Source organism: Neopsephotus bourkii, unplaced genomic scaffold, assembly GCF_033783945.1.
Source record: "Neopsephotus bourkii isolate Nb327-2 ecotype Australia unplaced genomic scaffold, CSIRO-AGI_Nbou_v1 NB_1768, whole genome shotgun sequence".
NCBI lineage: Eukaryota > Metazoa > Chordata > Aves > Psittaciformes > Psittacidae > Neopsephotus > Neopsephotus bourkii.
In genome coordinates, this window is record NW_026902242.1 from 9,069,129 (window position 1) to 9,082,867 (window position 13,739).

Consider the following 13,739-nt stretch of genomic DNA (forward strand, 5'->3'; position numbering starts at 1 on the left):
TTTGAAACAAAAATATCGTTTTCGGCTTAACAATAGCCGGATCTCGCTGAATGAAGCCTTTGCATATTTTCCTGTTTTAATTGGTTGTATAATAAACAGTCCTGACCCCGCACTCTCTTTTCAATGAGTTCAGGGTGAAATGCGGACCATGGGACTGGAAATGACTTTTTCACCACTTAAAACACGGACAAGAATACCAGGAATCAGGCGGTATTAAACAGCCCCACCGCCGGGGAGGGAGCGGAGCGCAAGGTGAGAACGGGCCTTGTGCTCCTTCCGCAGCACCGCTCGGCCCTGTCTGCAGTCACCCGCACGGCCGCCCTCCCGCTCCGGGCACAGCGAGCTGAGCCATGCCGTGCCAAGCCCTACCTGCGGGGAGCGCTCCCGGCGCCCAAGCCTTTGCCACCGGGCTCGAGGGCTGCGCAAAGGACCGGAAAGGAAGAAAACCCTGCGGCCACAAAACAGCCCTCCCCCCCCCCCCCCCAACCCCCAGGCCTGGCGCTGCCCCGAGGGCTGGAGCAGCCGTGATGCGGTGGAAGCCCGCTCAGCCCCGGGCAGCAAACCCTTCCCGCAAGGGGCACGGGCAGTGCTGAGGCAGGCTGTTTCCACACCCGCTCCGCGCAGAGAGAGAACAGCCCTCGCTCTTCTGCTTTCATCTCTCGCCAGCGTTGCATAAACCTGGGGCCGCTCCGGCAGGGCAGCGGCGGCAGCTCGGCTGGACCAGCGGCCCTGGGTCCCGCTGCCTCGGCTCCGGCACTGAAGCAGCCCCGGAGCGGGCGGTGGCCACGAAGCCTGAGGAAGGCTCTGCGCCAAGGTGCCGGCCTGGGAAGAGCATCCCGCTTGGCGGAGCATTCCTCCTGCCGTCATTTATATAACGGGGAAAGGCCTTACACAATGCGCAAACCCCGCTCTTGCCAAGAGATTGTCTCTCTGCCGCTTGATTTCCTAAGGGGTCGGCGGGGAAGGGTTGGCAGCGCTGCCCGGGGAAGGTGGGAGCAGGGAGGAGGTACCCGGGCACCCCGGGGTGGGAGAGAGCGGATCCGAAGTGTGCTGGCACCCCATGGGCCCTCGCCTTCCGTGCCTGTGGGGTGGGCACAGACCCCTTCTCCCACCCAGCCGCTGCTGTACCAAGCGCCGCTCTCCCGGGATGAGGGCACTATCTGCCCTGTGGTCGGGGCTTGGCGGCGCGGGGAATCTCAGTCCCTGTGTGCCAAGGCGTGGGTGTTCGTTAACGCATACCACAGCGAGGTCTCCTACGGCTCCCCACAGGTCGGTGCCCACTGCCCAAGGCGAACACCCTGAGTGAAGGCCGGGATCCCCTCCCCACGTCGGTGGGGACCTAGGACGGGCCGTGCCCACACCCCCCTGCTGCCCCGCAGGGCCCAGTGAGGGTGGTCAAGTCGGCTTGGACTACGGCAGGGCTCTTGCTCTGGTTTCCCGTCCCCTCTGCGAAGGGCCGAGGGCAGAGAGAGGAGGCCCCACCGGGTGCACGGCCGGGCTGGAAGCAGCGCGGGGCCCTGCTGGGCCCGAACAGGGCAGCGGTCCGCACGGGGGCTTTCCGGGCTGTCCTCAGGGCAGGGTGAAGGGAGAGGCCTGCAGCCGTACACACGACACGATGGCTGCTTAGTGAACCACGGGAGTTTATATTCAATGCAGCCTCTGTTTATAAAATACGGAATACGACCGTGAAGACATCCTACGGGAACGACGGCGGCATTCGCTGACTCGGAGAGCAGAACCAAAGGCAAGCAGAGCCCCGGTCGATCACAGGGAGCCCGGCAGACTGACGGGCCCCGACCTGGCAGGACGGGTGGCCTCCACCGGCCCGGGCCGCCTGCATCTCTTCCCTGGCGGGCCCAGACCCCGGGGAAGGAGCCGCAGCGGGGAGCCCCGGGTGGGTGCAGGCTCGCCAAGGACTTCGACAGCACCTTTACTCGCTTCCAAGCAGCTCCACACACCCGCACGGCGCTCTCTTGGCGAGAAGACGCTCGTCCAGAGGCAACGATTGCCCGAACGGCAACCCAGTGCCCTGTTCCCTGCCTCTCCCTGCTACGACAGCCGAGCGCTGATCCCCTGCTGAGGCGGCACCGCCTGGAGGCCCCGCGGGAATCGAGGCAGCCCAGGGGGCCACCACTGTACCCCCTCCCCGGGGCACCGTAGGGTACCTTTTCACGCAACGCCGGCAAGGCCCCAGCAGCTCACAGCCGTTTGCTATGGGCGCTGCAGCCCGCTCGAGCGGTGGCACAGCCGGCCCGTGGGGCGCCGGGGGGGTCCTGCCCTCCCTTCGCCCCGAGCCCACCGCTTCTCTTGCGAGCCCGCCACTGCCCCCACGTACCCCGGAGGAAACAAAGCGGCACTATCAATGCCTATCGAATAAGCAACAAGCAGAACGAACTGCCACGGCCCTGAGTTCTCTGGTGCAAGGCTGCAACCCACAGGCGGACACCGGGCTGCCTGGGCCGGTCGCCGAGCTCGCCCTGCGCTCCTGAGGCCGTGTGAACGGTGACGCCTCTCCCCTCCACCAGCAGTTCCACCCGACGGCCCCGGGCAGGTCAGAGGCCCCGAATGAGCTCCCCGCTCCCGGCAGAGGCCGGCAGAGGCACGGGTGGCGAAAGCATGAGTGGGGGCCCTGTGCCATGTGCGCTGGCATCCCGGGGCTGCCCGCTTGGGAGGCATTTCGCTCCCTATGACACCGGTGTGTTCATGGTAGGAGCTGGGCTCGCTCCCTCCCTACCTCCAGGCCCCCGCGGCAGCAGCTCGGCCCGAGGTCCCAGTGCACAGCGCGAAGCGGCCGCGTCTGCTGCAGCCCCGAGAGCAGGAACCCTCGGACGCAACACCGCTCCCAACGCCCTCCTGTTCGCGCCAGGGTCTGGGTACTGGTGACAGGCAGCGCAGCAGGGCCTCCAGCCGAGCAACGGTCTGTTTGCACCCAGTGCCCGCTGGTCACCTCTCCCGTGGGCCCCCTCTTGCTCCCGGCAGCAGGAGAGGAGCGTTCACCCCCGGTACCGCGTTTCGCCCTGCTACCCCACCCTCCGGGAGAGCTAGCTGCCCGTGCAACCCGGAACGAGCGGAACACGCACATCCCCGCTCCCGCCCGCCGAACAGCAGCAGGCCTGGCCCAGACTGGCGTTCGAGGGGACCCTCTGCGGAGACCACCCCACCTGCCAACAGCACCGTCCCGTCCCGAGCCTCCCATCCCCCCATGCAGCCCGCAAAGGAACCGTTGCATATGAACTCCTCAAGTGAGGCCCGTGCCCGGACCAACCGGCCCGGCTTGGAAAGCGAGGCCCGACAGCGGCCCCAAGCACAGGCACTGGTTCGGCCGGGACCGGGGTGACGCGGAGCTGCGCGGTGTCGTCCAGCGCCGCGGCCCCGAGCGGGTGGGGATGAAACGAAAGCGGAGCCAAGGTCGGTGTCGGCCACCGCCGCCGGCATTGCCCTGGGAGAGCCGGGCACACGGGCGAGGTGCCGGCGGCTGCCCGTGTCCCACAGCTCCCGATCGCTCCCGCAGAGCCAACGAAGCGGTCCCGGCACCTCCGCGGCGGCCGCCAAAACATCACCGGACCCCTCCCGCCACGGCGCTTAAAGGAGCCGATCCACCGCCCCGGCACAGTCCTCGTACTGCCCGCGGCGGAGGCGAGCGCTGGACGGCCGCGGCTGGAACTGGGACAGGGGCTGGGAGCGGTGACGGCCGAAGAGAGCAGGCCGGACGGCTCGGAATGTCCCCGGGACAAGTCGCCCAGCCCGTTCTCCGCTGCCGCTTCTCGACCCCGATCACGGAAGAACGGAGCGAAATAAAATGATCTGAAAAGAAGGAAAGCCACTTTATTGGAGACTTTAAAATGCTAGGAAGTACAATAAAAGTGCTAGTTCACTCTAGAAAAGTTGGTCCCAAAATGGTACTATGCCACAGCATCTATCAGCTTACATAAACGTTTACAAAATCGCTACGAACTGGCCCCGGTATTATAAACTCTATTTTTTTTTTCTTCTTCACATTAATCTATGTAAAATCGAAGGATCAAAACGTTTTAAGAGTAAAGGGCAAGCATTCGAAAGCAGAACCTACCGGAGAATCCATTTTGGGCCAGGTTTGGGGTCGACAAAACCCGAAGATAGTTTAAACTTTCATTATTATTCATAATATGCACACGGAAAAAAAAAATCCAATTTACAGGAAACCGTCCTTTTTTTTTTCTTTTGTTGTAACGTCAAAATAATTTTTAGACTTGTATAAAATTACTTTTAAGACCTCAGAAGACATTGTCTCCTTTTAAAACTATATTTTACCGACAGTGAAACGTTTCCCGAGTGACACTGGCAGGTTCGGTTGTTGGTTTCTGACAACCGGCATCTCCCGCTGCTCCAGAAGTCCCCACCTAAGTACTATTTTGACAGAAAGCCGCTGCTCGGAAGAAGCGCGGTGTTTTGCAGTCCGAGGAAAAAGAAAGAGCAGATGAAGAGGAGGAGGAGGACGAGCACCACGGCAGCAGCTAGGCCTCACCAGCCAGCACCGCCACGCATGGAAATGCCGCTATTTACAAGCTCCGCTTTTCACTCTCCCCAAGGCTGAGCCCGAAAGGATTACGGCTGAATTATAAAGGAGCAGAATTTTGAGGGCTAAACAGCCTATTTTTAATTACATGCTCCCCCCCAAAAAAAACCCACCAAAACAAACAAACAAACAAACAAAAACAAAAAACCAAACCGTCTCACAAACAAACGAACACACACACACAAGAGCAAAGAAACGAACGGTAGATCCGAGCTCGCCCAGCGGCAGCGCACCGGCTCTCGCATTTACACCGCCTTCTCCTCCTCGTAGAACGGTTCTTACACTTACACTACACAAGGAGCAGGGCCGCCGTTTCCCCACCGCAACAGTTTAGGCACGAAGAGAGGAAAGTCCGCGGCTGGAGAGAAGGAGAGACCCGAGAAAGGAGGAGAAGGCGGCAGGATCGCAGAGTGGTAGTGGAGCCGGTGCAAGGGCGGTGGGCTATCGGCCGAAGTCCCCCTAGATGTCTATGCGGGAGTGCAGGGCGCTGTGTTTGCTATCGTGCTCCCAGTAGGAACAGTGCATCATGGACAGCTCGGCGGGCTGGCGGGCACAGGCGAACTGGAGGCCGGCTCCGTTCGCCGCCGGGGCCGCGGGCGGCGCGGGGCTGGTCGGGCTGAGCTGCTGGGGATGATGAGCGTGCGGGTGGTGGTGGTGGTGGCCCATGCCGTTGTAGGAGTTCACCATGCTGGGCAGCGCCATGCTCTGCACCCGCGAGTAGGGGCCGTAGGATGCCGGGCCCGAGAGTCCTTTCACATTGACGGGGCTGACGTTCCCACCAGACATCTGGCAGGAGGCGTAGGGCATGGGCGCAGGGGGCTGCGCCAGCGGCCACGAGTTGTTCATGAAGGTGGACTGCAAGTATTTGGGCGGGGAGAGGTAGCCGTAGGTGTCGGGGCTGAAGAGGGTTTTGCCGGGCTGGAAGTGGGTCGGGGGCGGCCGGAAAGGCCGTTTCATCCTTCGCCTCCGGCGGTAGTTGCCCTTCTCGAACATGTCCTCGCAGGCGGGATCCAGGGTCCAGTAGTTGCCCTTGCGCTCGCCGCCGCCCTCCCTGGGCACCTTGATGAAACACTCGTTGAGGCTGAGGTTGTGGCGGATGCTGTTCTGCCAGCCCTTCTTGTTCTTCTCGTAGAAAGGGAACTTGCTGATGATGTACTGGTAGATCCCGGACAGCGTGAGCCTCTTCTCTGCGCTCTCCCGGATGGCCATGGCGATAAGGGCCACGTAGGAGTAGGGGGGCTTCTGCGAGGGGTCCGGCTTCTCAGGGATTTTCTCGGCGCCCAGCTCCTCCTTGACCCGCTCCGGCTCCTTGCTGCCGCCGGTGTCATGAGCCAGCAGCGCCACCGGGTCCTCCTCGCCGTCTGGGTAGCTGTTCATCATGGTGCCCCGCGTCCCGCCGTCCCGCCGCCCGCGGCACGGCTGCGGAGCGCTTGCCCGATGTGCGGAGCTCGGTGCCGGGGGCCGTCCTGTCCCTCCCGGCGCTCGCTAAGACCGGGGCCGAGGTCGAAGCCGGGACCGGGACGAAGATGGGGAGGCGCCTTTCGAGGCGCCGCTGGTCCGTGCAGCGCGGCGGCGGCAGCGTCCCTGCCTCCGCGGGCTCCGCTCCCCTCTGCCGCCGCGGCCGGGCTCTTTTCTGATTTGTATGGGCCCGGCCGAGTTCCGCTTTCGTCAAGAGTCCGCTCCCCTATCGCCGCCGAGCCGCTGGGCACGGCCGAGTTCACCCCGCAGTCACGGCGCCGCGCTCAGCCCCACGCACACACGGCCCGACGTAGCCCCGCGGAACGGCACGGAACCGCCCCGGCTCGGTCGCGCCACCGGGGCGGGGGGGGGGGGGGGGGGGGGAAGTTAAGGGGGGAGGCGGCGTCCGGGAGGGCACCGATCAAGCCTCCGCCGCCAGCCCGCCCGAGGAGCTCGGATGGGGCCCTCGGCGGTGGGCTCCCCTCCCGCCCGGCCAGGGGCCTCGTTGGAGGCGGCGGGTGCGGAGTTTACCCGCGGTGTTCGCCCCTGCCCCGGACGTCCAGCCGCACACTCGGACGCGTTTGTATGTCTTGGCCCCGGGCCCCGCCAACCGATCGCTCCCGGGGAGCACAAGGAGGCTGCTGCCGCTGCCTGCAAGTCGGTTCTTGCAGCCCTTATTTGCAGGAGGCAGAGCAAACGGTGTCAGGTCTCTCCTCTCTCCCCGCGAAGTAGGCTGCGGGGCTGACAGGCGCCCCGAGGGCCAGTGGAGAGTGACGAGGCGAGGGGTGACACACCGGCCAGTTTTCCCGCTCCTTCACCTGCACGTCTCCAGTTGGTTTCACACGGTTCGTGGGGCGGCATATGCTGCACCGACGTTGCCCTGCTCCTTCCCCTTCTCTGCCTTCAGGTAGAGGCCCCCCTCTCCTTCCCCCCCCCCCCCCCTCCCGCCCAGCAGAGGTGTCGTGCAATAAGAAATCACTAACATGAGGCTGCTCCCACCTCGGGTAGAGAAGCAGACGGATAATAACTTCGCGCTGGTTTCTAACGGAGCCCTTAGCCCGGTCCCCGGGAAGAGGGCAGCCTAGCCCTGCTTGTCCTCCGGAACCTCCCTTCCAAACATCGCGGCAGAGGGAGCCAGGCCGAGCCCGAGCTCCACAGGGCCGGGGTCACCTGAGCTCCCCAACCGCGCTGTCAGTGCGCCCCGGGGGTGCAGCCACAAGGACCCGATACCCTCACGCACTCAAGCACGGCTCGGGGTCTCCCCTCTAGGGATGTTCAGAAGCGGCTCTCGGAGCTGCTACTCATGCCCTGGGGCCCGCGGCCGGAGCCCTCGTGCTCGCTTCTGCCGCTCCCGAACGTGAGCCGCCGCTCAGCGCTATTCCGCGCCCCGCGGGTTTTACGCGCTACATCAGTTTTCGTTAACCAAACGCCAGCCCGGCAGAGCCTGGCTGCCCTCGAACAGCGTACCAGGTGCAGCCGCCCCTCCCGTCGGGGTGTCCTGGGGCTTCGGCGCGCCATGCGCGGAGCTCCGATTCCTCTGCCCAGCCAAGGGCACACGGGTCTCCGCTCCCCTCCGGGGGAGGATATTTGTGGGTGAAGGGGGGCGGAGATCTAGAAACAAATAAACTAGCCCTCGGGAAGCCATTCTATTTCTGTGTATCCTTATATTTCTGGGTTCGAATACGTTTTTGCCTCTTCGTCTACAGCCATATAACGAATCTCCCGTCTCTCGTCGGCGGCGAAACGCGTACCCTAAAGCGTGGACCGCATTAATTCGGTCACAGATTCCAGGCCCCTCTATTTCTGCACACAGCCGCAGAACAGCGCACGCAGCACTTAAAGTAACCCCCTAAAGCGCATAAACGAAACCTCGGAGGAATGGGGCCGAGGGAGAGATGCTCTTAGCGGTTTTCCTCCCCGGTCGCTCCTCGGAAGCTTCGCGGCGGGTGCCTCTGCGGAGGGGAGTCGTACCTAGCCGTGCCCGGGACCGGGGCTGCCGGGCCCCCTTGGGCCGGCCTGGCTGTTTTCTGCCGGCCACCCAGGCTGCTCTCGGCGCTCCCCCTCGGAGGCATTTCCGCGGCGAGGCCCGATGCAGGTGTAACAGCACTGTTGCGTGTGTCATCACCTCCGCCAAACAGCACATTCCTCCCTTTGCACTCCTAAGCCGGGCGCGCAGCTCCTTACCAGGGCTGCCTGTTTCACAGAGGACATTGGACATCTGAGGGGCTTGCTTGGGTTTGTTGTTTTTTTGACAGCCCCAGCAAGGGGGACTTTCGGATGAACACCCAAGGGCAGCAGCTCAGCCCAGAGCTGGGAGCGGCGATCGGGCCGAGCAGCGGCAAAGGTGAGAGCGCAGCCCCGTGTGCGGCTACTTGAACATTTGACTTACGGGCACTGCCCGGCTGTCCCCTCTCCCCGGTGCTAACTGGGCCCTTCTTGGGACATTAAACCGTATGATTAAGCCACGACAGCCTAGCCTGGACACTGTGGCTGCAGTTCAGCAAAGAGTTGGAGTCCTACCGGCACTCACAGACATGTCGCAGCGAGGGGAATGCAATGAACGGGGTCGGGCAGCGGGCAGAGGGGCGCGGCAAGCCCATCTCCGGTGGGGAGCGGAGGATGCCGCACAACCCGGGACAGAGGTCCCGTGTCGGTGAGCTCGGGAGAGCCCCCGCCGCTCCCGGTGTCGGACAAGGAATCAAACAAACAGGGACAAATAGAAGGGAGGAGACAGCGGGGCTGCTCCCCGACCGAGCCTGCTGCCCTCGGGTGTAGGGGACGCAGGAGGAGGGTAGCAATGGAGCAGGGCTCACGGCGCCGATGCCCGGACACCTTCCCGCTGCGGAGAGGGGCAGATCCCATGGCAGAACGCTGAGGGGCGGTGGGGAAGGCGCTCTCACTTTTTTCACACAGAGCAGCCCCGGCCGCAGTCCGTTCCCAGCGCAGGGAAGCAGGGAAGGAGACGGGCAGAGTGGGGCTCAGCCCCGGCCGCGCAACCCAGCTCCCCAACGGGGGTTGCAATTCGGTGGTTCGCCGTGCTTCCCCGGTACCGAGCCGGGCCGGTCCGCCTTCCCTAACCAAGTCCGGTATTCGGCGGGGAAGCGGCCGGGATCGTTCCCGCGAGTGGAACTGCCGTGCAGAGCAGGTCACGGCAAGCGGCGGGGGGCTCCAGCTGGGACACCGGGGAGCGCGGCTGGGACACGGCACCGCGAGCAGGGCTCCTACGGAAGCCGTGCCGGCCGTTGCAGAGCGGGCAAGACGCAAGAAGGAGCCCGAGTAGGGGCTGTTTTTTTCTACTCACCCCCGTGCAGGCAGCAGCGCCGGCTTTACCTGGAAGGGCTGGGATCAGTTTGTTTGAAAATGTGTCACGCTTCCTCTCACACACTTTATTTATTTATTTACTTATTTTCCGCTTGGAGAGAAAACGTGTCTCCGGTGCTCCTGGACACCCCTCGCTCGGGGAGCACCACTCCCGTTCGGCTACCGCACCCGCTCGCAGGCACCGGAGCAAGGCTCCCTCCGCCTGCACCGGCACCCGGACGGAGGGCAGGCGACACTGCCACTTTGTCCGTTCTGCTGCCCCGGCTCCGCTCCGGGAGGCACGGGGCCGAACACGCTGCTGGTGCCGCAGCAAGAAACTACCCTTCCCGACCGCTCCAGCAGCTACGTTAACCCGCGTTAATTTGGCTAGCGTAGGAGAGAGAGGCACAGACGCGGCTTTATAAGCGGACCCAGGCGCTGCGTGTCCCGAGTCCCTGTTTCTCAAACGAGCGGGTCGCGGCTCCCCGGTCCCTTCCCCTCCTCGGCACAGCCGCCAACGCAGCCTGTACGGGCAGTCACCGTGCCGCCGTTGCAAGCAATCCTAGTTTCTTCCTTTCCCCTCTTCTTCTTTCCCCGAATACTACTGGTCTTTAAGATCGTGGAGCATTTATCCCCCTAACAAACGGGGGAATACGGCTACGTGTAAACCTGGCATGTGGGGGTCTGCCCTGCACGCCGGAGCTCCCGAGAATTAACTAATTGTACCGCGGGAAATCAAATATTCCGGTCGCTGTGAAAAATCCATTAGATGTGATCTATTACAAGACTCGAAGGAGTTTTCCCGTGTTCCCTACGTGCGGGAGGGCAGAGCAGCCCGGAGGTGCCCGCGGAGCGCGGTGTCCTCAGCCGCATCCGAGCCGGGCCGAGCCGCTTCACCTCCAGATCCTGTGTTTCTCCCTTCGGATGTCTAAACGATGGGTGTCTAAACGACGGGTGTCTAAACGACACCCGAAGGCAGGGAGGGCTCGGTACTGGAGGTGCCGATTAGCGCACAGCACTTGGCAACCGGGAATAACCACCATTACTTGAGATCAAATTGCTCCCTTTAGACCCCAAACTCTGCCCTGAGAAAGCTTCATTTTCAGCACTTCACCTCTCTCTTGGCCTGCAGCTCACCTCGGAACACCCCAAACACACAATCCTACTCTCCCATCTGCTCAGGATTCCCGAACATTTCATAAACGCCCTTCAATTACATTACTTGGCGTGTGGTGCTAGAACAAGGCAATATTCACCTGGAAAGTGTCGTCTTCTGCATGAATGAGTCTCATTGTCGAAAACTCGAGCATATATAGGTGCATATATGTTTTGCAGTGAAGAATTTAGTTTCTCGTTTATACTGCAAAGCTAAAAATTTGGGTAGCTTCAGGCTTGTTTTTACAAGCTCCCAGCCGTACAAGGATTTCTGTTTTTACAGGAAAAACTAAGCAGTCCATAGGCCACGATGGCTGTACATCCATAATGTGAGCTTCATGAGGAACAGAGCAACTTTATTATGATCTGATGACTGAAATCACATTGAATAAAAGCCCATCTAACAGACCCTGAGGGAAAAGTCACAAACGGGCTCAATTCTATACCCACTCCGATGGGAATGTTAGAGGGAAAGGTTTTTGGATCAGGAGAGTAGATTTCCCCCTTCAGCTGACTCTGTAAAGGCATTTTTCACTGTTCCATTTCATTGTGAGCCTGTTCCTACTGCCTTGATATCAGAGAAACCTCTCTTACAAGAAAAGGCAGCCCCGACCTTTTCCTACTTCCCATCTCTGCTCGGTTTCTTTTCTGTAGCCCGAGCCAGAGCCTTCACTGCAGTCTATTTGTTTACGCTTAGAAGACAGGCCTACAGGAAAACAAACTATATATTTCACTCTACCATTTGGTAGCTCCTTTCTTTCATCTGAAAACACAGCCTGATCCAGGGAAGGTTCTTAAATTCACACAACCGGTTACATGATGAAATGCAAACAGTTTCTTGTGGTATTAAATGGCAGCCCGCAGCAGAGTTCAGGTTGGCTGTTATGGATTCACTAGTTACGGCTCTGCAGGATAATCCTGTGTTACTGCCATCCTGCAGTCAGTGGCCTACAGCAATGCTGCCGAATGCTGCAAATAAAAACAAACAAGCCAGCCTCCTCTTTTTTAGACAGAGGAAAAATTATGTCTCCTTAGGAAGCTCGAAGCAAAGACCGCTTGTGTCAAAGCCTGATGACTTCCAAAGCAAATTGCTCTTTCTTAGCACTGCGACATTGATGCTTATTTTTCTACAAAGCATGGGTGGGAAAAAAAAGAAAAGAGCAAAAAACCCTGAACCATGCAAGTCCACTCCTGTCCAGATCACCCTGAAGTTGCAAATTAATAGCATTATACAACAAAAATAGAGCCAAGGCAGGCTTCTCCCACTGTTGCTGCAGAGATACTAAGTATCTTAGAGGTACTAAGAAAACTGCATCCTTCAGACTGTTTTAAAATTTGCACTGTTTAAGATCCAAACAGAGAAAGTGATACTAATTTCAGATTATTGGGGGGGGTGAGTGGGTGGGAAGTGGGGGGTGGGGTGTGCTGAGAAGGAAGAAAGAAGGAAAAAAAGAAGAGGCTTAAAGGAAAAAGTCTTTCAAGCAGTGTAGTGACATCAAAGAGAATTTGTGGAGTCTGTTCTTGGAGAACTGGGTCCCAAACTATAGCCATTCTTTCCGAACTCCTATAACCTACTGAAGTCTGTTTTCAGCCAGGATCTAGGACTTACTCTTTTAAGGAAACAATATTTGAAAAGGTTATTCAGGTATTCAGGTTGAAACTCTTAGGAGACATAGATCCAGTCACATCATATAACAACATGACTGGAGTGTTAGTGACTGGGAGAAGAGTGATTCCCCAGTGGATGAAACTTCGCTGACAAAAGCCTTTTAGAGAGACAGTCATACTGGCGAAGCTATTCTAATCTGGAAGGCTTGAGGCTGAAGTCAGCTCTAGGAGTAGACACTGCTAGTTAGCTGTGTCCATGCTGGGAGCACTTTGCTATGGTAGCGTACAGGGATACTCGTGTTCCCACAACCTGGCCAGCCGGGGACATGCTTGCACATGTTTGCAGCTACACCAGTTTTAGTGTGAGTGAGTAGCTTGTGGTGACTCACTCAGGCCACCGGGTTTGGGCAGCTCATCTGCATACTGTGAATTCAAGTTTTGTCTTTAGCAGCTCCCTGAGAGTTTGTGCAGTGTATATTCAGGGCTCTCTGACCACTTTCTGCTGCAGGCGACGTGCTGCCCTGGGAGCAAAGCTGTGCACATGTAGCAAAGTACTGTAAAATCTAAACATACACCCCGAGTTTGCTATCTGCATTATGACCATATAAGTTGAGTTCCTCTCTATTTCTGAGCAACCAGAAGCAGTTTGACTTGGTTACAGTTAAGTAGTCAGGTCCCAGTATGTTCCAGAAAGTGTAGAAGGGGTTAGGTTAGCCAAGAACAGGGTACTTTTGTTTTAAAATAGGCTGTCCACATCTGGAGTTTATGTACATGCTACCTATATAAACAATTTGTGAATAACTCCATATACATATAAGCTTCTCCCCCATCTTATTAAAAAGAAGCCCTGGCTGAAACAATACCCTGCCAGATCCAGAGGGCAGAGCAAAGGTGAGAGAGGACTACCATTCCCCAACAAACTTCATCCACCTCCTCTTACAAACTTGGAGTGTTAGATGCAGCCAACATTCAGGAGGAATACATGGCAACTCCCAACTCTAGCTGTACCTCTGTTGAGTACATGCTGCACTTTACAACAATTAGAAGCACAAGTTTGTTCCCTTTTAAATGTAACTACTATGTTTCTAAAAAAATAATGAGACTGCATGATACAACTAGGTTTGATCGGAGAACAAATCTGATTTGCTGGACCAAGCCACATGCCATCTCTAGAGAATCAGGTTAAAAGTGATGTGATGCAAGTAATTTTCTTTCTTCTGGAGGAAAAGAACTAGACCTAAGCTTTACCCAACATCAATTTCAGATTATACACAGTCCCCCCCAAACTTGAATGTGTAACTTGAAAGCATAACACTCACTGGAGATATACAGGTTGGGATGCCATATCCATATCTGCTCCTAGGACACCTGCATTGTCCCAACCAACTAGTGGGCTTGGAAGTAAAATGCAACCCCAAAACATTAAATTTCCCTTCACAGCAAGAACAGAAACCTTGAAGAAGCAGACAAATATTTTAGTTTGAGCTCAGCCACCTAAATTCCGGAAGTTGATTTTTGTATGTACAGTCACCCTGAGGTCTTTTAATTTATCTCAGTCTTACTCCAACCTTCTGAGTGTGCAGATCTGAATTGGAAATTTACCAAATATGGGAATTTGCAGGACATTTCCAGCTTGTCCTGCTTTTGGCCTGGCCAGAAACAG

General features: G+C 58.4%; 1 protein-coding gene across 1 annotated transcript; it reads right to left on the minus strand.

Annotated features, from left to right (window-relative positions):
• Nucleotides 1-3,805: 3,805 nt before the first annotated feature.
• Nucleotides 3,806-6,075, minus strand: FOXL2 (forkhead box L2). The gene has a single exon (XM_061379302.1). The coding sequence runs from the start codon at nucleotides 5,933-5,935 to the stop codon at nucleotides 5,015-5,017; it is 921 nt and encodes a 306-aa protein (XP_061235286.1). The 5' UTR covers nucleotides 5,936-6,075; the 3' UTR covers nucleotides 3,806-5,014.
• Between the last annotated feature and the right edge of the window lie 7,664 nt (nucleotides 6,076-13,739).